The sequence below is a fragment of the Brachionichthys hirsutus genome, chromosome 14 (assembly GCF_040956055.1).
Source record: "Brachionichthys hirsutus isolate HB-005 chromosome 14, CSIRO-AGI_Bhir_v1, whole genome shotgun sequence".
Taxonomy (NCBI): domain Eukaryota; kingdom Metazoa; phylum Chordata; class Actinopteri; order Lophiiformes; family Brachionichthyidae; genus Brachionichthys; species Brachionichthys hirsutus.
Window position 1 is genome coordinate 10423770 of NC_090910.1, and position 25324 is coordinate 10449093.

The following is a 25324-nucleotide window of genomic DNA, read 5'->3' on the forward strand; positions in this document are numbered from 1 at the left end:
GGGGGGGGGGGGGGGCATCGGTGTGGGCTGGCTGAAACCCCCCTGCCAGACCCCTTGCGAAGCACTCCTCCCCGCCGCCCAGCACCTCCTCCGAGCGACGTGCGGGGCTCAACCGAAAAAGTGAGCGAGACACAGCGAGGGACGCGAACCGGGCTGCTGCACGTTCAAAATAGACAAGGGGAGGGAAGAGAGAGAGAGAGGGAGAGAGAGAGGGAGAGAGAGGGGGGGGAGAGAAGGAGAGTCAGGGACAAGCAGCGCTGAAGAGGAGAGCACAAAGAGAAGGAAAGTGGAGCAGGGGAGGGGAACAGGAGGCTGGGAGAAGGGAGAGGGAAAGACAAAAGAAGGAGAGGGGAGACGTAGCCGGGGGGACGGCGGGGACGGAGGGGACCGAGCAAATGGCTGCGGAGGAGACGGCGGGGGGAGCCAGGAAAGCCACCAAGAGCAAACTGTTTGAGTTCCTGGTCCATGGAGTGGTGAGTGCGATTCCCACGAAGGGAGCTGGACTCTGGCACGCGCCTGCGTGTGTGCATGTGTGTGTGTGTGTGTGCATGTGTGTGCCTGTGCGTGTGTGTGTGAGACGTAGCCGGTAAAGCCGGCCATGTGAAGGTTATTTCCAGCCTCCCACTCTCCTCCCTCTGGATCCCGGTAAGGAGACGGGCTTGAGAGGAGGAGAATCGGAGCGGCGTGGATGGATGGAGACGGAGACGGAGACGGAGACGGGGACGGGGACGGGGACGGAGACGGGGACGGAGCCGGAGGAGGGATGAGGAGCAGAGGATTTATAAAACGAGAAATAGAAGCTTCAAAAGCAAAAAAAAAAAAAAAGGGAGCCAGCTCCCCGATCGGAGCGCTGTGGAAGTCACAGACATCCAGAGGAGGAGGAGGAGACGTGGGGTGGGGGGGGGGGGGGGGGGTTCGGTGTAGGATTCGAACCCGTCGGTTCACGAATCGTACCGGCGTAGTAGACGGAGCCGTGGCTGGAAATCACGCAGAACAATCGGTTCATTCACGCGAAGCCGGCGTGAAATGTTAGTCGCTCACGGAGGAGGGGGGGGGGGGTTAAGAGCGGAACGTGCGGCGGTTTTTGGTTCGAATCTCGACCCTTCTCTGTCCAAACTTTGACATTGAGTTAGTAAATGAGGCTGATAACGCTGCATGTTCCGGTGACGAACGGAATAAAAACGCTTCCAGGCTTTTCACGCTTCAAGGTGATTTCAGCCAGTTTCATTTTTGACCAGAATTTAATTATTTTCAAGCTTTGATAAATGAAGAAGAGAGAGAGCCTAGAAGCAACGTGACCTTTTTTTCATTTCCGCTTTTGCCAGAAGGCAGCGAGTCTGTTATCAAAATGTCAACTGATGCCAAGCTAATTAGTTTTTTCTCCTTTCGGCTGTCATATTTTTGGAAAGTATTTGAACCTTTATTCGAGACTCATCGGTCGGCATCGATGGCGATGCAAGTCGATCCGAGCTTCGACTTCGAGTTCCGCAATACAGACGAGCAAAACGGCAATAAAACATCCGATTTTGATGCCGCAGAATTATTGATAATCTGACGATGGCTGAAATTAAACTTTCTTTTCATTTGTCCCGCCTTTTTTCTCTCCCCAAAAAAGTAATATTTCAACCCGACCGGCCGTCCTGAACTCTAGAATCACTTCCCGATCCTCAAGTAACTCTGAAAACGTTTGATCTATTTGATCATTTCTGTCACCACGTTTTTGGGGGGATTAAATGTTCTGCCGGGAGAATCCGGGGCCAGGATGGAGAAGAAGCAGACATCATCCCCGTGGATGCTGCAGTTCACGGGCCGTCGCCGTCTCCTCTTTGAGTCGTCGCGTGAAGACGTGGAAGCGCCCGGGCCTTCTGTGCGGTCCCTGCATGCCTCCAGCTTGGAACGCAGCCTCCAGAGCAGCAGAACATTAATGACCATTTATTCTGACGCCTGATTATGAAGCAAAAAAAAAAAGATTTGATTTGTTTTCTGGAAGTGCTTTTAACTTCCCTTCGGAACCGAACCTCGCCTTTGCAGGGATTCTAAAACTTGGCGGCACGTCTTGAATCGCAGAGAAGGGTCAAAAGAGACTCCTTGTCATTTTGTTTGCGTCCCGGTCGACGGCGGTGGCCGGTTTTAATCCAGATGACGTATTGCGTCTTTGACGGGGAGCGGTCACCACAGAGGCCGGCGTCCTGCACGCGGCGACAGACGCCAGGAAACGATGGCCCAGGTGATTGATGAGCCGCACGAACGCGTCCTCTCGACAGACCAATTAACCTTGATGAGGATCCGGCTGCTCCGAGCCAAATATTTCCCTCTGATTATTAGCGTCTCCCCATGCTTGCCTCTCTCCCTCTCCTCCTTTTCCTCTTTACCCCCCCCCCCCAGATTGAAAAGTCTCGTTCTAACAGTCGGGGTCAGGTTCCTCACCGTCCTACAGCGGAATAGAGAAATAATTATTATGCGAGATGTGTGGGGGGGGGGGGGTGACGTTTACTTTGCCCTCATGGGGCGAATGTAAGCGAAGGAGGCGTGCACAGATGCACAAACGTATTATAGGATGGCGTTGTTGTGGTTTCCGAAGGTCAGGGTGTTCCTGCCTCCCGTTGGCAGCGTGCGTTGCGTGGGAGAGCGTTTGGCCGAGTTCTGGGGCCGATGGGTGGGCTCAGGCCGTTCTCCTTTTTCGTTATCTGCCTCCCCCCCCCCCATCGCGTGTTGTTACACCTTCTAAACATGGAGGTCAGCGAGGTTCGTCTGTGTGGGAAATCCCGATAAATTGAAACGCAACGCGGCGCGTGGTGACTTTGTCATCTGCAAATGTTTTGCGTGTATTTATACGAGATCAGACCAATGGGACTTTTGAACATACGCTTCACATTTGCGCTCAAATCCAGATTGTCATTTCAACTTGCCTCAGATGCCAAAAAGGGTTCACATCCCAAAACATCTTTTCTACTGGTTTCCTTTAACGGTATTCATCCCTATAAGATAGTTTTAGTTTTTCAGATATAAGAGGGGTTTTTTTTCCTGCCACACAAATGCAATCAAGATTTCATCAGCAATGCAGGCAGCATTGAAATGTGGTATTTAAAGGAACGAAAAGCAGCTGCATATTTTACCTTGATTGACTCGCAGGGAAATTCCTGAGACGGGATCTTAAGAAAGACGAGAATTTTATCAAAATTACTGGATGATTAGGGGAATGCGTCAAGGCTGAGAGCAAGTAGTTCAAACAGACTGCGTAGTTTTATCTTGTTTCTGCCATATTGATATATTTCTGTAGGTTTGGATTATGTGCAAATACAAGCACATCATCTGCATAGCAACATCCTGTCCATCAAGAAGTGCTCATAAGTCTAGCAGGTTCCTGAGCTCACGGGCGCATTTTCAAATAAAGATTTTGAAAAGACAACAGCGATTGTGAAATAAGTAGATTTAAAATGAAAGAAAAGTAAAGAAAGCAACAAAGCATCACATGACGGAAGCTGAAATCAGAGGATGAATCACTGTTTGGGGTTTTTGAGCTTGGAAAATGACTGAAACAATCTGTCAGAATTCAAAAAGTCATCATCAAATACATTCATGGGAAATAAGCAGATTTATCATCTGTTTTCTGTTATTCTATATTCGCACGAAAGCTGTAATAATTCACATTGTTAGAGTCTGATCGTCATTGAAGCCGAAAAGAATCAAGACTGTTGATAAATGGTAATAAATAAACATAATCAAGACTTGCATTAATCATCGTCGCACCTGAAAAAGCAATCTTCTTCTGAATATCTTAGAAAACAAGTGAGACTTTTTCTCAGGTTTTTGGGGTGTACTAAATATACCAAATGATAAATCAATTATCTTAACTTTAAGCCTCGTCTTCACATTTATAGTCTGTCGGCTGTTCAGCCCACGGACTCGTATGTTTAGTGCAGTGTGGGTTAAGTTTGGCCTCTTCAAATCCCTCCGTGGATGCCAACACACTTCTCAGATATCCGTCCACATGGCGGATTCGATTGCTGCCTGGCTGGCTGTCTGAGCTTCGGGCGACGTGCTGGAGCCGGTTCAGCGGGTCAGATTATAACATGTCGTGTGTGTGTGTGTGTGTGTGTGTGCGGAGCTGAAATTCATCTCATCCAGCCGTCGTTCTCCGGGTACGTCGTCTGAAAGGCTCAGACTTTCCAGACAGGTGTAAATGCACATCCGTCCGGCTGCTGCGCATCCAGTCCGGGGACCATTTGGGATTAATTGTCCATTTTAGGTGGGACGTCCAAGAAAAGAAGGGCTCTATGCAGTCTGCATTGAAGCAGGTGGCTGCCATATGTTGTCTTAGCCCTCCTGTTTGGTTACCCTTGTCAGTTGCCCCGACAAACCATGCCCCCCCACCCCCAGCTAGATTGACAGCAGCGCCTGGCCGGGGCGTTTTATCGCATAATCTCTGCTTGGTCACATGCTGTTCTTTTTTTTTTATTACTATTATTAAATCTGTGACTGCATTTCCAATCACCGGCGCTGTTGGATTCCAAAGGGACGGTCACATGTTTGTGGACGGTCTGAAGATCACATCTCGTGCACGTATTCGCACGCGAACAACAAATGGTGCGACATTTTTGGGAAATGAGCGTCGGCATATATCCTTGTCCTCTTTTACAAAAGGTTTCAGCCGCTTTCTCCGGTGGTTTGAAAAAGAAAAAGTCATCTTTTGTAAGGCTTTTGTGAGTGACGGAGGCGGAGAGGAGTTTTAATCTGTGGGTTAAAACACGCAGTGACCAGTTGTCTGCCCCGTTTCAGAGGATTTATTTATATATTCATGTTCTTCTACTCCTCTTTTACCTCACTCCATTTTTAAAAACACGGTCACAGGCTTATGAAATATGCATCACTGCATATCAGGCCACACAATAGTCAGGGCCTGCTCGACCCCGCGACCTGAGGCCCAGACGAAAGCCCCCCCCCCAACCAAATTATCTTTAAGTTGATTAAATGCTAAATAATGTAAAAAAACAACCTTGAAATACATTTGGCAGAATTTTTGGAAAGTAAATATGAAGGCGTTACAAATGAAAGGTAAAACAAATAAGAGCGAGCTGCTAATCTAATGCCGCTGCGTTGAAGCTAATGCTAATCCGGTTAGCAAGCTGTTAGCTGTTTGGCGCAGATGGCAGGAGCAAATGAAGTAATGTTCAGCCTATGTTCATACTATGTTTGAATTATGTTTGGATTTAAATTTTGAAAGAAAACAAAGTGGTACAAAGTGTGCATCGTCCCAAAGCATTACGAAATTAAAATCTTTCTTCGTTCTAATTTTAAAAAAACGTAAACTTTGATAAAGCGTTTCGGAGTGAAACGGTGCCGTTTGAGCGAAGGTTTAAATCGAGTCCTTGAAGTTTGATTGGATTGTGAGGGGAGTCTGCGAGCATTAGCGATAGGGAGCTGCTGGATTGTTCGCCTCCACCCACGCCTCCCTTAACTCCTTCCATCAGGAGGACGATAAGGATTCAAATTATAAATTGCACTTCATTCGCCTTCTTTGGAAATGCAAACTTTATTCGCAGCCGTGGAAACGCTGAGGTAGTTAACGTTACAAATCACACTTTATTGAATTCATTGATGGAATAGTGGACAAAGATGAATCTGAGCACTAATTCCTGTCAGAATATAAAATAATTTTGCAACGGTCGTGTTTAACATGTAATAAGAAATGAATTAGCAATAATCAATATGCAGGATTAATTCAATAAAAATCAAATCACAATGTAATAAAAATGTATGCTTTTATGCTTTTAGTCAATTCTTCATACGTCGCTGCGCCCTCTGGAGGACCGTCAGGGACATTTTTACCAGACTCTACGTTTACTCCTGTAAACCGTATATTTCTTTTATCCTGAGCGGTGGTTTGTGCTCCGATCCGGGTCAAAGTTTCCTTTGATCGCACAAACCCAAAAGTGGCTTCAAACAAAGAAGGGAGGCGGGACGCAGCTGTTGCTATGGGAGTGACAAGCGCAGGTGAGCGAGCGCCCCCCCCCCCCCCCCCCCCAGTTGTTCCCAGGCGTCAGGATGGGAGTGTGGGACTGTGGACTCCAACACTGTTTGCATTGTTCAGGAGTGTGTGTGTGTGTGTTTCAGATCATGGCTCAAAAAAACAAAAACAAAAAAAACCTGTGTTTTGAAGTCTGAAGAAGAGAAGGCGAGACAATGCTGTTTGTTCTCAGAGCCGCTCCTTTCAGTGTGTTATCTTTAGTCGGGACAAAATAAAGCTACTCCGGAATCAGCTGATGGGTTTTTTTCTTTTCTTCAGATGTCGAGTTATTTGTGTTCTGCCAAAATGGCTTTAGCTGAAACCGTTCGGCTCCATAGTTCATGTTGGTTTGTGTCGTAAGCCGTCCAACAAACGCAAAACCCGCACGGCCTCCGGGCTCCGCCTCCGAGCTCCGCCTCCGGGCTCCGCCTCCGGGCGCTTTAGCGAAAAGATTCCAAACATCAGCATTGACGTCACAGCGTTGCCTAATGCGTGTTGGAGTTCATCATCACGCTGCCTGTTTGAATACTCAAAGGTTGCCGAAGGTCACAGCGGGGAGGGGGGGAGGGGGGGGGGCACTCAGGTTGAAGAAATAAAAATAAAAAAGCTAAATCTGTGAAGTTGTGATTCTGAGCGTGAGTCTTTGTTTCTGAAGCTTCTTTCAACTCAACCTGACACCAAAAAGAAAAAAGACAGCGACTGATCTAAAGTTTCCTTTGTTATATTTTTAGAAGCTTCAGTTTGACACGAATTAATAAAATAATTTCTAAATGTGCAGAATGTGAAACTTTTGCTCCTGCTTCTTTTCGCCGCAGCGTCCTGGCATGCCATCTGGAGCGAGGATGCCCCACCAGGGAGCTCCGATGGGCCCCCCCGGGCCGCCGTACGGAGGCAGCCCGGCGGTGCGGCCCGGCCTGCCCGCCCCGGTGATGGAGCCCAGCCGTAAGAGGCCCGCCCCCTCCCAGCAGGTCCAGCAGCAGCAGCAGCAGCAGCAGGCCGTGCAGAACCGCGCCAGGAAGTGAGTGGAAAGCCTCCACCGGAACGCCGCATGGCTCACTTGTAGGGCTCCCCTGCTTTTTGTGCGTGGCGGCGGTCGCGGGTTACGCTGTGAACTGGTTCTGCTTGTGTTGGCGCCGCTCCTCCTGTCCAAACATGGACACACAGTCATGGGTCGTGTGCGAGAATTCTTTTTTAGCGCCCGCCATAAGTAACGAGCACAATTCCATATTGTCATAATTCAGCTAATCTTAGACCTCATGTCGTTTGGGAAAAGTTCTCTCATGCGTTTAACGGTCCGCAACGTAGACCCGTCTTACTGGGACCAGTAGCGCAAGGTTTCAATGCAAAGAAACATTTATTGTGGGGTTATTTCTGTCTCGACCCCCCCCCCCCCCCACACACACACACACACACACACGCAAGTCCAGCTGGTGAAAGTATTTTAGATTCCTTCTCTTTTTATTTTTCCGTTCTATTCTCTGATGCATTTATGAAAAGAAAAAAAGGACAATGTTGCGTCCACCGATTCAAAAACGAAAGTGAAGCCGCGACCCGTCGGCTTTTAATTTGACTCTCGTGCCGCTCGGCTCTTCGCACCCTTCGCCGTGCTCGCCTCTCTGTGCATCATCATCATCATCGTCATCATCATCGTCTTCCAAACTGTGGTTGTATCCGTGCGGTTGCCGTCTGCTAGCGCTTTATTGTCGCGCCATCGATTGTCTGATGTTTGATTATCGGGTGGAAAGGATCCGACGCACGCACACACGCACGCACACACACACACACACGGTGAGTGGATGGATGTCTCTTAGGAGACAATCGTGTGGCAGGTATGGTCATTAGAAAGGAGATCAATAAGCGCATCATCCAGGGACGGCACATCTTCCCGTGGGTCCGATCAATGGTCCAGGCGGAGTGTGTGAGACCTGATTGGTTCACGGCGTGTTGTGTGTCTGTGTGTGTGTGTGAAGCATCGCCGTTTTGGTTCCCCCCTGGAGGCTTTTTGTCGAAGGCGCTCGCTCCCCCCGCGGAGACGCCTCCCAGCGCATGGACACACACGCCCGGTTACACGCCCATCCCAGTGGCTGCCCTTGCCTGAGCCTCCCAGTCTGCTCCCGCTAACGGAGTGGAAAACACGTCCCAAACGCACAAACAGCCGGAGCCGCCAGGGGCCACGACTCTAATCGCACAACCTTCGAATCCCTCACCGATTCTCAGGAAGCCGGTCGGATTCCCCGGAGCCAGCGAGATGCCGGCGAGGCAGATGGACATGAGAGAGCCCCAATCAGATCCCACGCTCGGATCAAAGTAGGATTTTATTCTGCTGCATGTCTTCCTTTTGGTGACTCTTTCACCTGAGCCCGGCTGCAGGGCCTCGAGGTTGACCCCTAATATGTAGCATGCTTTGGACCGGAGCATGGCATGGCGTTCCTTTTAGCGAGAGAGGAACAATCAAAATAATCCCCCCAACCCCCTTTTAGAAACAGTTTGAAATGGCGGATTGTTGTGTTGGAGATTTGTGTGTTTCCCTTTGCACCCCTGGATCTTTGAACGCTCCTTTGCATCAGGCTTGTTGGCGTATTTTTTTTTTTTTTTAATACTGATTTTAAACCTTTAATTCGGAGACATTGCATTGCATATTTGGCATGCTGATGTAATGCACCGCCTCACAGATTGTTCCAGTGCGCTGTGACAGGAAATGTCTCTACACTGCAAAACAAAATCCCCTTCTAGAAACAAGACAAACACACAATAAAATGATAGTTTGGTTAATTTTATTAATAAACAGTGTTTTTTTCAGGTATTTTTAAATCCAAAAATCACATTGAATTTGTCTTTGTGTGTAATGACGTATCAAAGTAATAGTCAGGTCAACACAGAGGTTTTAAACTCGTACTTAAAGGCTGTAACTATGTCTGCTCAATTACACTGTTAGCCTAGCTATTTCTTCAACACCCGGGAATGGCCATTTAAATTTTTACAAGACAAATCCAGAAGGATCCGTTGTGTTTTCATGCAGCGGTTGTGTCCGGCTATTACTTGTCTGGCCTCTCTTTAGCTTAACGGCTACAGATTCAGACCGTTCTTCTTCTTCTTCCTTTGATTCTATTTACCTGTTCAAAGGGCTTCCATTACCCACAATGCAATTCGTTGAATATCGGCTATTTGTTTTAAAACGTTTTATTTTATTTTTGCAGTGTCGTTCCATCCTGCATGGGTTTTCATTGCTGCTCCATCCACCCATGTATATATATGTATTTATCATAGCTTAGTAAGAAGGTTCTGATGCTGACCCGGCCTTAATATCCCGAGTCCATCCCCGGTAAGTAACGTAGGTGGCGCCGGTAAACGCCGGAATTCACCCGTGAAAATAGCGTCTGCATGATTTTAATCAGCGTTATTCCCCTCGAACACATTTTGTCATCCTTTCTGATGCTGCTGGAGTCGGGCTGGACCGCTGCACACACACACACACACACACTCACACACACACACACACACACACACTCACTCACACACACACACACACACACACACTCACACACACACACACACACACACACACACACACACACACTCACACACACTCACACACACACACTCACACACACACACACACACACACTCTCACACACACACACACAGCTGGGATGCTGGGGCGCTGGATATGGCCCAGCATTTTAGCAGATGGCCTGGGTGCTACGTTATCTGTCACCATAGTAACATCTTTTTCCTCGTTCTCTCGCTTTCTCTCCCCCTCGCTAGTGCTAAGAGGAGGAAAATGGCAGACAAGATTCTTCCGCAAAGGGTGAGGCGTCATTTATTTATTGTTTTTGTTCTTGTTTGTGTTATTTTTGTGTGGAGAACAGAAAGATCCTGGTTGGGGAAGGAAGAGGGCCGGATGGTTTTGTGTTGTTTCCAAATGAGAGGATAAGGGGAGTGATCGGGGGGGGGGGGGGGGGGTCTATCAGCAGGAGGAGGCGGACGCTGAACCGCCAGGAGTTGCCACAGGTGAGTCTGTGCCGATGTGCCCCCTTATCCCTGACGATGGAGGTCTGGACAGCGTGAGCGGGTCTTGCCCCCCATCCCCCCCCCCCCCCAACATAACCCAGACGGAGAGATAAGAGTCTGCCGCACTCGCCCGTCTGCTCGGCACCTCCGCCCGGTGAAAGGCTCCGAGATGGAGATAAAGAAGGAATGAGAGGGAACAATGAAGGCAGCCATTTAGAAAGGAGGGGGGGGGAGCGGGGGGGGCTGAGCGAGGGGAGTGTCTGTGCACCGTTTGGTAAGTGAGCGGCAGTCCTTGATGCTCCGGCGACTTTCAGCGGTTTGCTAATGGAGTCTGGAGTCCCGTCTGGTCGGCTGCAGACGCCGCATCTCACTTTTGTCCCCGCGGCGACGGCGACGGCGCGGTCATCATTTTACCGATGGACCGAGCAGCGGCAAAAGGACGCCCCCCCCCCCCCCCCCAAAAGTTAATGAACGTAACGCGTCTGGGTAACATCAGCTAAGGAACGCTATCGGTTAATTCTCCTCCAGATGCGTTCTGGGGCGGCAGGTTACAAGTCCTTCATCTCCTCACAGGCGGAATGTCACATTTATCTGATGCCCCCCCCCCACAAAAAAAAGAAAAATGCAAATAGGATTATTAGGAGCAGGAAAATGTCCTTGATGCGGAGGCTGACCTTTCCTCCTTGTTGCCGCGGCTCATCCTCGCATTAAGTCCCGTTTTTCTCAAAGTTAAACCATTCCGTGGAAGGACGCTACATGTCTCCCGGTTCTAAATGCCCTTGGAACCAGACATCGCCCCCCCCCCACGTAACCGGGACGGGACAGACGGCTCAGCTGCTTAAGCTTTTTATTCATATTCAGCCCATATATGTGAATAAATCTGGCTACTTTAATCTTGAGATTTTGCTGCGGTGGCGATTCAAAGGATTTAAAAACTCCTCCTCCCTCCTGAGCAGATCCGCGAGCTGGTCCCCGAGTCGCAGGCCTACATGGACCTACTGGCGTTCGAGCGCAAGCTGGACCAGACCATCATGCGCAAACGTGTGGACATCCAGGAAGCGCTGAAGCGACCCATGAAGGTTAGGACAGGAAACCCGTCGTGCGCGGACTCCGCCCCCTTTTTAAATCCACTCGTCCTGCCGATCGGTCGGTTTAAAACTGCGCTTTTCTAATGTGCCCTCGTGTCAGCAGCAAAAGCGTAAACTGAGGCTGTATATCTCCAACACGTTCAACCCCGCCCGGCCCGACGCCGACGACTCGGACGGCAGCATTGCATCCTGGGAACTGCGAGTGGAGGGGAAGCTGCTGGACGACGTGAGTTTTTTTTGTTCGTCGAGGATGTGTCGGATTCGTTTCGCGCGTCTCCTTCACCTCGGAATCTATGATTCACAGCCGGGGAAGCAGAAGAAGAAGTTCTCCTCGTTCTTCAAGAGCCTGGTGATCGAGCTGGACAAAGAGCTCTACGGTCCCGACAACCACCTGGTGGAGGTGAGCCCGAACGTGGCGCCGGTCGGCACGGTGACATGGAGAGCCTTTTCTCCTTTTTCTAATTTCGTTTTCAACATTGCACGGCTTACTTTTACAAAATCAAATCATTATCTGCCCTTCGCTTTTTTTTGTCTCCACGAAAACTGTTAACTAAAAAAAAAATCCCACTTAAAGAGTTCCAGAGTGAAAACGAGAACTTCTCAAGGCTCGTCCTCTTCAGAGTTTTTTTTTTTTTTTTTTCTTTCTTTAGCAAAGCACTCAGATGTTTCGCTTTGAATGATTTTCCATCAAAAGAATCTTTTCTCTACCTTGAGGCACAATTAGTGCTTAATCTGTCGCGAGTCCGCCGCTGATTGGAGGACGGCGTTCGCCTGGATCGCGTGCGCAAAGTCGCTGCTGATGGGACGTTTGAGTGCTTTTTCAGAGCAGTCGGGATGAAATTGACTTTGCGAATAACATTTCGTCTGTAGTGAAAACACGGGGGGGGGGGGGGGGGGGCTTCCCGAGATATTAAAACGCACAAATAGAATACCGAAACGGATCACTCTCAGCTGCTGCGGCGGCGTGGCTAACGTCGAGAGAGACTTAAGTTTGCGTCTGAAATCTATTCAGTGAAAGTGTCGACCGATCAATCGCAGCGATCGGCGAAATATATTTGAAGGACTTTGATTTGCCGTTTCAGTGGCACCGCACGCCGACCACGCAGGAGACGGACGGCTTCCAGGTGAAGAGGCCCGGAGACGTGAGCGTGCGTTGCACTCTGCTGCTGATGCTGGACTACCAGGTGAGGGGGGAGGGGGGGGTCCAGAATCAGACTCCCCACTGTAACTAATGCGGCGTTTCAGGCCTCAAAACCTCTGATAGCTGCTGTAAAGCCCCCCCGAGGTGGGCGACTGTAACATGTGACGTCGTCTTCCACAGCCCCCCCAGTTTAAGCTGGACCCTCGCCTGGCGCGCCTTCTCGGCATTCACACTCAGACCCGCTCCTGCATCATCCAGGCCCTCTGGCAGTACATCAAGACCAACAAGCTGCAGGACTCCCACGACAAGGAGTACATCAACTGTGACAAGTACTTCCAGCAGGTGTGGGACGCGTCCCGGAAGCGTCGCTGAAAGCGCGCAGGAAGTAACAGGAAGTGCCCCGCAGGAAGTCTGGCAGAGGAATAAACCTCCCGCGGTCGTTTCAGTCGCACCCCTGACTTTGACGGACTTCCTCTCAGGTGTCGCTTGTTCCCCCCGACAGATCTTCGACTGCCCTCGGCTGAAGTTCTCCGAGATCCCTCAGCGCCTCACCAACCTCCTCTTGCCCCCGGACCCCATCGTCATCAACCACGTGATCAGGTCAGCGTTCCGTTCTCCCGCGTCCACAACCCAAGTGAACGATCCCGTAGAAACGTACTTTCGTCTGCCCCCCCCCCCCCCCGCAGCGTGGATCCCAACGACCAGAAGAAGACGGCCTGCTACGACATCGACGTGGAGGTGGAGGACCCCCTGAAGGGCCAGATGAGCAGCTTCCTCCTCTCCACCGCCAACCAGCAGGAGATCGCCTCGCTCGACAACAAGGTGAGGTCGCTGCCGCGCTCCGCTCCGGCTCGGCTCGGCTCGGCTCGGCTCGGCCCGTAGTTCTCCTGGTTTGTCTGTTCAAAGAAGTTTTCTTTTCTTGGAGGTTCGTCGGCTCCTCTTCCGGCTCCCCGGTTCTTCTCCCCTTTTGCAAAGAGGCTCTAAAAGACGTTTTCGTTAGTTTACGGCTTGATTTTTCAAAATAAAACACATTTTACACTAATAATCGATACAACGGAAATCGTATAAATGAGTTATTCTTTCTGTGCGGCCCGGTAACAAATGCCTCGCGGTCCGTTGGGGACCCCCCGCTGTAAATCACGCCATCATGCCCCATGACCCGAAAGGTCGGCAGAATTCTTTCATTTCTTTTCTCACGGCCAACAAACGGTGATCGTCGTTCAGATCCACGAGACGATCGAGTCCATCAACCAGCTGAAAATCCAGAGAGACTTCATGCTCAGCTTCTCCCGAGATCCCAAGGGCTACATCCAAGACTGGCTCAAGTCCCAGAGCCGAGACCTGAAGGTTCGACTCCTTCATTTATATCAACCAGTGATGTCATACATGACGTTCATAAACGTGCCTTCTCATTGGCTGCAGCTGATGACGGATGTGGTGGGCAACCCTGAAGAGGAGAGGAGGGCGGCGTTTTATCACGAGCCCTGGTCCCAGGAGGCCGTCAGCCGCTATTTCTACTGCAAGGTGAGGGACTCGCTCGCCCTTTACTCTCGCCTCGCCTCGCCTCAAGCCTCTCGCTCCGATCTTCAGCTTCACGCCCGTTTCCTCTTCCGCCGCCGACAGATCCAGCAGAGGAGGCAGGAGCTGGAGCAGGCCTTAGCCGTGCGCAACGCCTGAAGCGAGAGACGCTCCTGAACGGGATCGCGGAGCGGCGTCTGCGTCTGGATGCTCGTGAGGCCGCCCGCCGCTGTCGTCGGGTTTTCCCTCACGACGGCGGCGGACACGGACGTATGGAAGGCAGATCCCGATCCCGCTTCCACCCGCTGTAAATATTCCACAAACGCATCACGAGAAAACTTCCCGCCGTGCTTTTTTGGATTCTCATCTCAGACGGATCGCCGCGGCGACGGTCAGAAAAGCCACCCGGACGATCCTTCGGACGCGGCGCCGTTTTCCATTTCTGTTCTTAATGTACGTGCTTTGGTTTCGTTCTCATTGGGAGATTAATTACACCAGCAAAGCCGAGAATACCGAGCGACTCAGAGGGCTGCAGGGAATCTATAAATCCATAAACACGGGGGGGGGGTCTCATATTTGTCTTTTTACAGTAATTCCCTCTCCAGTATTAGTTACATGAGATAAAAGTATTATCGTATGAACCGGACCGGGTTTGTTCCGAGCAAGAGGAGTGTTTTAATGAAGGAAAAGCTAGTCCAGATTTTCAGAGTAACGTTATTTTCCTCTTAATCCCGGCAGATTGTCGATTTTCTTTAGCCAAAGTCGCCCGATGCGTTTATGATCTGAAGGTATCACCGTAGGTTGCAAAAAAAAAAGAAGAAGAAGAAGAAGATCACTGAAGCAGAAGTGGGCAGAAGGTTCCTCGTCCGGGTTTTAATAGAAATCGCAGAAATGTATACAGAAACGGTCCAAGAGAGAATTTATTCCCAATTTCGGCGCATGAGGCCTCAAATTTGAATTGAACCCAGATTCTGGATCATTCTGCTCATTTCTACCCTTTTATTATGGGACATGAAGAAAAAGCTCGTTTTTTTCTTTTCTAGAGATGTGAATGTAAATAAGTTTTTTGTCCCTTAGCGGGGGCCGACTGTACAGTCTACGCCAACAGACTATCTGTGTGTTTGTTTTTTGGGGGGGGGGGGGCATGAGTTTTGAATCAGTAGGGCAGGAATGCGAGTGTTCCTCTGTGTACTATCTCGGGTCGGGGCGGTTTATTTTAGATCCATCCCGTAACTATCGTGGGAGCGACACGCTGCAACAAAGAGACTCGTCCCGTCTCAGTTTTTTTTGGGGGGGGGGGGTTCTTTGCACTGTGCTATAATTCTCCTTTCTCATCCCAGCGTACACACACACACACACACACACACACAAAAAAAGGGATTGGATGATTTCACAATGACCTATGCATGCTCCATGGACGTTAACCAATACATCTAACGGGAAGGTACGTGTACATAGAACAAGTTGCCGTAGCGACGTGTGTGAAAAGACTTGTTGAAATGCCTTCTGGAGACCATTTTGCCAAAAATGATAAGTCCTACCAGCAACTAACAGTCGGTGTGATTTTTATTTTATTTTATTTTATTTTAAGTTATATTAACTGCACTCATTAGAGGAGAAACAGTCATTGTTAGCATCTTAGACCTGGGAGTGGTACTTCTTTGTATGGCCTTGGCATTCACATTATGTAGTCACTGATTCACTAGCGCCCTCTTGTGGAGGAAACTAGAAGCTGCAACTCCTGAGCGACCTCATCTTTTGAGCGCCACAGTGACAGACTGCTGTTGACATGCTTGACCCACCGCCTGCATGTATAAGTGAAGAGTGGGGGCTGCTCTTCCTCTCCGTTTACACTGTTTTCAGAGCGTCGCCAACAGGGAGGGGGGGGGGGTCAAATCACACACCTGATTACTGTATGGAGCAGAAACGTGCGCGGTGATTCTAGGAATACGAGAGAAAGGGGGGAGAGAGAGCTGCGACTCTGTGAGACGGCCTGGATGTAAATAAAAAAAGCGCTTGCCAAAGTTTGTAAATGCCACGATTCCTAAAGTGTTTTTCTTTCGCCGTTTTCACGCCGTGAACTTGGATTACGTTACAGATTCCTTAAAAATGATTCACGCCTGTTAGACATAATCCGGATTAGCTGCGAGATGATCTGAAAGGGTGACGCATCAGTGAACGGTTGCCTGGATGCTCACGCCCATTGCTGGGTGCAGCATGCTGACCTGCATCAGAGGTGTGGTGGGGGATGGGATGGGGGGGGGGGGGGGCAGGACAGGCTCTTCACTGTTCTGTCCTCGCCGTGAGGAAGCAGGTGGGGGCGCCGGCTCTCACTCTCTCTCCCCAGAAAGAGTCCCTTTCACTCCATTTTGTTACTCGCTGGGGCGGATTGACACATTCTGTGGGCGTGGGGGGGGGGGGGGGGGGGGAGGGGAGGCCGTGTGAAGTGGACCCATTCAGGTTTTTTTATATATATATACACACCTTCTCGCTGTCGAGGTTAGCCGCCCACGCCATAGCAGACCTTGGCTAGGTAGACACCCCCCCTCATTGGGGTTTAGCCTGAGCCCCCCCCCCCCCCCCCAAGCGCTCAGAATGCTGGCCGAAGCCCAAGGAGGCCCGGGCTGGGGTGGAGATTCTTCTGGAACAAACTGTTCTGGAAGCTCGTAAAAGGACTTTCCAGGTGAACGAGAAGAACGACAAACATCCGTCGGAACACTCAAAGGCACGACGAGCTGCAGGCGGATCCGTCATTCCGTCGGATCACGGTGTGAAGATCACAGAAAAAAGCACAACTCTGACCACAAATATTATTTAATACACTTTCAGGCAGCAAATCGCTTCAGCTTGTTTCCAGTATTATTATTGAATGCGGTACGGAACCTCCTGGATCTTCTTGGACACCGGGGCTCGATCGGATGCAGAATACAACTCGTCCACATTTCGGGGAGTCGTGAGAGAAGACGGTAAAAAGCAACGAATAACACTGAACTCGTCTGGAGTCGAGCTCAACCTTTTGAGGATTGCAGCGTCTCGGTTCAAAAGGACAACGTTAAACTTTCCGTTTGTGTCCTTTGGTTCAGGCACTACGCCGGGGCGCCGCCGGACCCCTAGGTGCTGTTGGCCTGCTCCTGCTCGAACAGAGCCATGGCGAGGTGGGGGCGCGACCCCAGGCCCTCCAGGTTGCTGAGCACGCAGCGGTGGTAGATGTCCTCGCTGAACCGCGGGTTGCACGTCCGCTGCACGTACTTCTGGATCAGAGCCGGCTCCACGGCCCTGAAGACGTGCAGCCCGGAGTAGCGGACGAATACGTTGTACACGTCCATGCTTTCCAGCAGCTCCTCGTTGTCCAGGATGTCTGCGGCCATCTTGGTCCTCGCGGTCATGTAGTCGGCGTTGTAAAAGCACGCCTCGTCGAAGATGTGGCGGTCGAAGCGGCCGTCGCTCAGCGACTCGGAGTCGAACGCCGAGGGCGGGGTCGAGGCCTGCGGGTCGCGGTAGACGGCGGGACTGTACTCCTGGAAGTGGACGGGGAAGAAGACCTGCCAGCTGCTGATGGCGTTCATCCTGCACCGGTTCAGGAAGTCCGCGTTCACCTCCGTCCCCACCCTGGCCAGGAAGAACAGCGTGTCCACCGGGTGCTTCTTGGAGATGATGTCCATCAGCTTGACCTGCGAGGGCACCTCCGTCTTCACGCTGATCCAGGGGATCTTCACGTCCCCGGAGCGCTTCTCCACCTCGCCGATCATGGCCTTGACGCCGGCGAACACGTCGGCCTGGCTGACTCGCTGCGCGTCGAACGGGTCGTACACGAACAGGAACGTGAGCAGGGCGTTGTCGCGGGCGTCCAGCGCGTTCGTCGCGTACGTGTCCAGGAAGTTGCCGACGTGGTCCCGGTCCTGGGCGGTGACGGGCAGGATGACCTGCACCCGCGTCGCCTCCGTCACGTAGGGCATGGGGATGATCTCCACCGCGCTCAGAGGGCGCAGGAAGTTGACCCGCTTCACGATGACTTGGCTGCGGTCTTTCTGGGTGTAGGCTTCCAGCGCCAGGTCCAGGACGTACTCCATGCCCCGGGTGGGGTCGAAGCGCCGGTAACCGTTGAGCAGGCGCCGCTTGCGGAAGTGCAGCTGAGGCTGGTAGCGCTCGTTGAGGTGCTGCAGCGCCACCTCCAGGACGGCGTCGACGTCCGCCCGGTCGGCGCCTCTCAGCTCGCACTTGGGGGAGCCGTCGACGCACCAGTAAATGTGCTCTTCCGTGAAGTACTGCCAGGTTATGACCTCGAAACGAGACTTTGGTGTGAAGGGGGGGTTGATGCCGATGGGCCACGTGACGGCGGCGGTCCCCTCGGGGGTCAGGTCGCTCAGGTTGTTGATCTGCACCTGATGAGAGAGACGCGGAAAGTTAGCGCCCACGAAAACGCCGCGGCCGCGAGAGACGAACGAAACGAGGCGCGACCCGTTTTTTTTCCGGTGAGACGCACCTGCAGCTGCTGGATCTGTCGATACGTCAACTCCAGCTCGAGCCGGCTGAAGCGCTTGTGTAGTTTGTACATGAGATCCGGCTCCGACACCGGGTGGACCGTGAAGGCGTTCTTAAACTGCGCGCTGTCCTCGCGTTCCGGATCGCCGTTTTTCCCGAGCTCGAAGTAGCGGTAGGTCATCCCCTGCGAGCCGCGGAGAGAGGGAACATCAACGCGGGGGAGGGGGGGGGGGGGGCTCCCGTGAACTATTTAGCCGACGGCTCTCCCACCTGGTGCGCCTCCACGCAGCTCAGACCCAGGTAGTCGATGATGCAGCGGCCCAGCCACTCGTCGGGCCTCACGCTGAGGATGTCGTTACGGCAGGTGTCGAGGTGCGGCTGCAGGCGGGCCAGCAGGGTGTGGGACAGCAGGTAGCCGTAGCCGCCGTGGCAGTAGCGCGCCTTCTCCTCGCCGCCGATGAACTCCTCCGCCCGGCCCATGTACAGGTCCTGGCCCGCGCTGAGGTGGCCCACCAGCTCCGTCAGGCGATCCGCTTGCATGTAGGTGTCGTCCTGGGCTAAGAGGAACCAGCTGTAGGCGGCGCCGTAGTGCCGGTGGAGGTGGCGCACCGTCTCGTACATCAGCCACACCGGACGGTCGTCGCCCTGGGCCACCACGGTCATGCCGTCGGGCACCTTGGGACTGCGCAGGCCCGTGAAGAAGAAGGTGCTGTGGAAGTGGTGGGCGACGGTGCGGTTCACCGCCACGGCCAGCGTGTTGAGGGTCGCGCGAGAGGTCAGCACGCCCACGAGCAGCCGCTCCCGGATGCCCAGTTCGGAGACGATGTACCGCGTTCTGGAGACGCGGTGGAGGAACAGACGGAAGAAAAGAAAGATCTGCACTTGTTTCCAACACAAATACAGACTTCAACAAGGATTCTCTTTTTTTTTTTAAAGACAATCCATGTATTTATGTTGTTGTGGGCGGGACTTAAACTCAAATCTCTGGATTGAAATTGTTTCATTTTGTGAAACAATTCTGCTAAAATAAGGATTATAATATGATGCTATCATAAATATGTCCCTGAATTTGTTCAGGGACAGAAACTCACCTGAGGACTTTCTGATGCGACTTGTGCGGGTCTTTGTGATACGGGACGACGCGTGGCTGGAAATCTTCATCTCTCGTTCCGTCCCTGGACTCACTCTGGGCTTCTCTTCTGTCCAGGAAACGAATCCCAGCTCTCAGTCGATCCCGGCAGGAGTCGTCGGTTTCCCCTTGCGTCCAGGACACCATCAAAAGGCTCAGGCTAAACCCCAATGAAAGCCCGAGGACGAGGGGAAAGGCAGGCCTGAACACGGCCAGGAACGGAGAGAGCCGCATGTCTGCGATCTACCAGCTTTACCTGTTCTGGAGTTAAAGGGGATTTGTCAACTCTCCTATGAGGAAACAACGTGTTGGAACTCACTGCTAAAACGTTTTAAAGCAACTATTGTAATTATAATCGGCATTAAAAAAAAACGTTTTTTTAATTCTGCTTTTTTTCACTGAAGATAAACTGTAAACGTTATAGTGTAAAAAAAAAAATTAAAAATAGAATTTGTGTGGTTACGTCATGAAAACTGCATAAAGTTTTTAATTGAAACGCTCGCGCTCAATTCAATTCACGCTTAGTTAGTTTACCAGGCTACCCAATAGCGCGAGTATCCACATCAAAAGCGGTCATAGTCGACCTATAGATAACAAACTATAACCCGGTAACGGTAAACAGTCGCTAGTATAAAACACCGTCTCCACCGGAATGCGTCTGAGGTTATATTCTGAGCGTTTACCGTTAAATTGTGTGTCGGGCGAACAAAACATTAAAAAAAAAGCAAGCTAGCGTCGCCTCCGCTGTTCCTACAGACATCGTACGTCAGTCCGCGGTCCATCTTCCATCACCCATCGAACGCTGGATTGAAGATATAGATCCACTTTTCCGTCATGGGCCAGCCAGTCGCAATGTTTATACGACCCGTCATGCATCATTTTGTCCGCCACATACAACCGCCGTGGAAGGAGACGGTCCCCCCCCCTGACCGTCTCACCGCTCAAACCGTCGTCGTCACTGACAGGACGGAAGCTTCCGCAGCCGCGTCACTGCCTGGCTCGTGTCGGTCTGTCTGTCCGATAAAAAAAAAAAAAAAATGAGTTTTTTTCTGTCTTAATTACTGTCTGTCTTAAATCTTAATTTAAGTCTTAAATCTTAATTACGTTTAGGTTAGATTCAATCATGCCAATAATTTAATTTATCAATTTATTACTGATGGGTTCGTTTCTGATTTGGCACTTTTGCCAGCGATTACCGCAGTCACACCGGAAGGGGCGGGTACATCCATACTCGCCGCCCCTATTTACCATATATGGTCAGTCTCGCGGCGCGTAGGCCGGTTTCCTTTCACCCGGCGAAACGTGTACACGAGACGACGTTGTGCTCCAGATAGCAGCGATTCATATTAAGGTGAGATGGACAGCTACGTCTCGAGTAGATAACAGTCGCCGTTATCTGTTATAATAAATGTAAGCTTGGGGGTGGGACTCACCCATCGCCGAATTAGCTCTCTTTTGATCTGGTAGCTTGTTGGGCCTTGTGTGAAGTTAGCTTTAGCGGCTCAGGCCTTTAGGCTGTGAATGGCTAGCGAGCTAACCCAGTCAGAGCCAGCTTTAGCTAAATTGTGATAAACATTCTCCCATGGATGAGACATTTGATTGCGGTCAGCGAACACAGCTGTGTGGGTACTGTCGCGGGCTAGCTCATTGCTAATTAACCATTCTGTTGTTAATATTAGCGGCTAAAGCGACCATTAGCATTAGCAACAGCTGGGCTATCAAGCGGTATGAATTGAAGATACCAACGTGCTACCCGGGGAGGGAACATTTCGCTTAACGTCCACGTTAGCGTCGCCGTTATCAGCGATTGCCAGGAACAAATAAATAGTATTATCAGTAATAATTAAAACAGGAAAGGAATATCTCGGTGTTGTAATTAACTGTAGTACCGGTGGCGTTTACTTGTGGGGAATGTGTGTAATCCTATGGAGTGACTTTGTTGATTTTTCTACTTTTTTGAATAGCCGCACGCAATCATGCCGTCCGACTTGGCAAAGAAGAAGGCAGCGAAGAAGAAGGAAGCCGCTAAAGCTCGCCAACGTACCAGGAAGCCCGATGAGATGATCGACGGGGAGGTGGATGACCTGGAGAGCCAGACTAACGGAGCCGAGAGCAACGGTAACAGGCCTTCGCCTCTTCATCGCATCGTTGGCGTCTTTGCCGTGGGAATATTCATTTCTAAAAAACGTGTTTGCGTCTGCAGGGATCGCCGGTTTGACGCAGGAGCTCGATGAATTTGAGCTGGCGAAGACCGAGGCGCGGGCGGTGACCGGCGTGCTGGCGTCCCACCCCAACAGCACCGACGTTCACATCAGCAGCCTGTCGCTCACCTTCCACGGGCAAGAGCTGCTCTCAGACACCAGCCTGGAGCTGAACTCGGGCAGACGCTACGGGCTCATCGGCCTCAACGGCACGGGTAAGTGCTTCCTCCTAGCGTGTCGCTATTCCGTATACACCAGGTCCTCGTTCACATCCCTCGACGCGGGTTGCAAACGCGTACTATGACAAAAACAAACGAGCGTTATTTCTATCTTTCCAGGAAAATCCATGCTATTATCGGCCATCGGGCATCGTGAGGTTCCGATCCCCGAGCACATCGATATTTACCACCTGACCCGGGAAATGTCGCCCAGTGATAAAACGGCCCTGCAGTGCGTCATGGAGGTGGACGAACAGAGGATCATGCTGGAGAAGGAGGCAGAAAGACTCGCCCATGAGGACTGTGAGTCGCGTGTTGTGTAATAACGGCACATGGAGTTTGGGGGGGGGATTTGTTCCTAAATGCCTTCCTCTCAACCCTGCGCAGCGGAGTGTGAGAAGCTGATGGAGCTGTACGAGCGTCTGGAGGAGCTGGACGCGGACAAGGCAGAAGTGCGAGCCTCTCGGATCCTCCACGGTTTGGGTTTCACCGCCGCGATGCAGCAGAAGAAACTCAAGGACTTCAGCGGGGGATGGAGGATGCGTGTTGCTCTGGCCAGGTAAAACATTTAGATTTCGGTGCACCTCGGTTTTTATTATCTGAACGCCGAGTCGATGCTTTCGTGCCTGCGAAGGCGACGCTGTTTCTACATTTCAAAGTTAGTGGATTCATGTCGAAACTTTTCTGACCCTCCTCTTTTCCTCCAGAGCTCTGTTTATCAAGCCCTTCATGCTGCTGCTGGACGAGCCCACCAACCACCTGGATCTGGACGCCTGCGTGTGGCTGGAGGAGGAGCTCAGGACGTAAGTTTACATCCGACGTCGCGATTCAAGTCCCGAAACAAAAGCTGGTCCGTCCTCCTCACCGCGCTCGTTGTCGCCCAGGTTCAGGCGAATCCTGGTGCTCATCTCGCACTCCCAAGACTTCCTGAATGGCGTTTGCACCAACATCATCCACCTGCATCAGAGAAAACTGAAATACTACACGGTAGGAATGCTGCTGGAGACCACGGCTTTGTGCAGAAATCTGCCTCGGATCATCGGGGGGTATCTTGAGTTGACTCTGTGCTAAATACGGGTTTAATTGTGCGTCGGCCTTGACCGTGCGGGTCTATTTTTTTTGCTTTAGGGTAACTACGACCAGTATGTGAAGACCAGAGAGGAGCTGGAAGAGAACCAGATGAAGCGCTTCAACTGGGAGCAGGACCAGATCACACACATGAAGGTAGAGGAGTGAAGGCACCGACGCCCAGGCTTCTCCAAACAGATGCCAATTCATTTTTAATGTTTTTATGCGTTGTGTCACTTTTATAGAATTACATTGCCAGGTTTGGCCACGGCTCTGCGAAGCTGGCCCGACAGGCGCAGAGCAAAGAGAAGACGCTGCAGAAGATGGTGGCGTCTGGCCTGACTGAAAAAGTAGTGAATGACAAGGTAGCGTGCCGCGCCGGCGGCTCGGTCGCAGCCTTCAGCCGGAGGAACAAACACTTTTATATTCATTCATAACGTCGTGATTAATGCCGCCTGCCTCTCCCACAGACGCTGTCATTTAATTTTCCTCCCTGTGGGAAGATTCCTCCTCCAGTCATCATGGTTCAGAATGTGAGCTTCAAATACAGCGACAACAACGTGAGTACAGTTGACTTTTATTTATGTATATACCTTTTTTTAAATGGTTTCTCAGTTTTTTGTCTCTTTCTGCAGCCCCACATATATAAGAACCTTGAATTTGGTATCGACTTGGATACACGAGTGGCCCTCGTGGGGCCCAATGGAGCGGGGAAGTCCACGCTCCTGAAGCTCCTAATGGGGGAGGTAGGTGTTGGACTATTTCCACGTTGTGCTACAACAAACCGGGGGAAGTATTCCAGGATGTTCCGTCTTTTTATTTTTCATAGCTCCTACCCACCGACGGCATGATCCGCAAACATTCTCATGTCAAGATCGGCAGATATCACCAGGTAATGCGCTGAACCGTTCGGCGCCGGCACGTCTCCTCGACGCATTTTAACCCGATTAATCTGCTTTGAACCCGTCGGGAGTCCTTCATAGACCGCGTTTTTAATCGTTGCAGCATCTGACGGAGCAGCTGGAGCTGGACCTGTCTCCTTTGGAATACATGATGAAGTGTTTCCCGGCAATCAAGGAAAAAGAGGAGATGAGGAAGATCATCGGTCGTTACGGGCTGACGGGAAAACAGCAGGTAGGGTCGGGGTGAAGACGAGGCGGCGTCGTCGTCTTCGCCTGCGACTCCCTCACACCCGACTCCGTCTTCCAGGTCAGTCCGATCAGGAACCTCTCGGACGGGCAGAAGTGCCGGGTGTGTTTTGCCTGGCTGGCCTGGCAGAACCCTCACATGCTGTTCCTGGACGAGCCCACCAATCACCTGGACATCGAGACCATCGACGCGTTGGCGGAAGCGGTCAACGAGTTCGACGGCGGCATGATGCTGGTTAGCCACGACTTCAGGCTGATTCAGCAGGTATAAAAAAAAAACACACGTTAACCCGGAGATTTTAGTTACTCGGCCGCGGCTCGCGTCATTGTGACGTTCTTCTCCTCCTCTAGGTGGCACAAGAGATCTGGGTGTGTGAAAATCAAACCATCACAAAGTGGAAAACGGGCATCCTGGCATACAAGGAGCACTTGAAGTCACGGATTGAGAAACAAACACATGACATTTAAAGATAAGCCGAATATCGGAGCCACTCCTTTAATTTGCATCTCGGATTTAATCTACAGGGGCCTTCGAGGACAGACGGGATTTGTAGAACTGAAACTCTCATGCAACTTGATGGACACGTCTCTCGTACATGTTGTACTGTATTTCCTCCCGTCGCCTCAGGCTGCACTCTGATTGGCTGAATCACCCGAAGCATCTCAGTGCATTTTGGAACGCATTCCATTGTGCCGTCTTCATGGGGAAGTTTCTTTTTTTCCAAATGTTCTGTTTTATCCCAAACACCAACAGCTTTTAGGTCATATTTGATGTTTAAGAGTTTATTTTTTTTCCCCCCCTGTATAAAAGAGGAGTTCTGCCTTATTTAACGATGTAATGCAATTAAAGGTTTGTCTGAATAAACGGAAGATAAAAACAGTATTTTGACGATGTTTTAAATTTAATGAATACGGTACTCGTATCTGAAACCATTAGGGAAAATCAATATGAACGTCGCTGTAAACAAGAGGACGACACTGGTCAGGATGGCGTCCCGTGAGGCTTCCGCCTGCGGAGATCGCGCAGCGTGCAGCTGACCCCGCCTTCCACGTGAACCAATAATAGCTCGACCGTCATAACAATTTTATACTTGGCATGACAAAGGTGTTTAAAAGGTTCTAGGCAAGCTATTTGTAAGATAAACCCAAAGCATCTCCAGAATGCTTTGAAGGGGAGTAATGCCAGGTGAGCCGTGCCTTGCAGTAAACCGAACATACCGGTTATAAAAACCTCTGCTTGCGTTATACGATGTGTTCGTGTCTGATTGAAATGAAATGTTTCTCTTGGGTAGAGGTACATTTCTTTTCTTCAA

At 51.0% G+C, this 25324-nt stretch overlaps 3 protein-coding genes across 4 annotated transcripts; 2 read left to right on the top strand and 1 right to left on the bottom strand.

Annotated features, from left to right (window-relative positions):
- The first annotated feature begins 229 nt into the window (after positions 1-229).
- On the top strand, positions 230-19582 carry LOC137903684 (SWI/SNF-related matrix-associated actin-dependent regulator of chromatin subfamily D member 3). The gene is made up of 15 exons (XM_068747816.1): positions 230-473; positions 6823-7025; positions 8225-8314; positions 9773-9815; positions 10975-11097; positions 11207-11332; positions 11411-11506; positions 12189-12290; positions 12428-12589; positions 12750-12847; positions 12934-13069; positions 13472-13594; positions 13670-13771; positions 13871-14072; positions 19455-19582. The coding sequence occupies exons 1-14, from the start codon at positions 396-398 to the stop codon at positions 13922-13924; spliced, it is 1536 nt and encodes a 511-aa protein (XP_068603917.1). The 5' UTR covers positions 230-395; the 3' UTR covers positions 13925-14072; positions 19455-19582.
- chpf2 (chondroitin polymerizing factor 2) lies at positions 16504-20330 on the bottom strand. 2 transcript variants are annotated; one of them, XM_068747815.1, is made up of 5 exons: positions 20060-20330; positions 19339-19637; positions 18518-19082; positions 18249-18431; positions 16504-18147 (listed from the first exon to the last, which is right to left on the bottom strand). In XM_068747815.1, exons 2-5 carry the CDS (start codon positions 19608-19610, stop codon positions 16876-16878), a joined length of 2292 nt encoding a protein of 763 aa, XP_068603916.1. In that variant the 5' UTR covers positions 19611-19637; positions 20060-20330; the 3' UTR covers positions 16504-16875. The 2 variants fall into 2 exon arrangements, with proteins under 2 accessions (XP_068603916.1, XP_068603915.1); XM_068747814.1 differs by lacking the exon at positions 20060-20330 and having other exon boundaries at positions 19339-19776.
- A 338-nt stretch (positions 20331-20668) lies between these two features.
- On the top strand, positions 20669-24894 carry LOC137903650 (ATP-binding cassette sub-family F member 2). The gene is made up of 15 exons (XM_068747778.1): positions 20669-20727; positions 21341-21494; positions 21580-21792; positions 21916-22098; positions 22183-22354; positions 22503-22598; positions 22680-22782; positions 22924-23019; positions 23109-23228; positions 23334-23423; positions 23499-23609; positions 23693-23755; positions 23869-23997; positions 24073-24276; positions 24363-24894. Exons 2-15 carry the CDS (start codon positions 21353-21355, stop codon positions 24477-24479), a joined length of 1839 nt encoding a protein of 612 aa, XP_068603879.1. The 5' UTR covers positions 20669-20727; positions 21341-21352; the 3' UTR covers positions 24480-24894.
- The last annotated feature ends 430 nt before the right edge of the window (positions 24895-25324 follow it).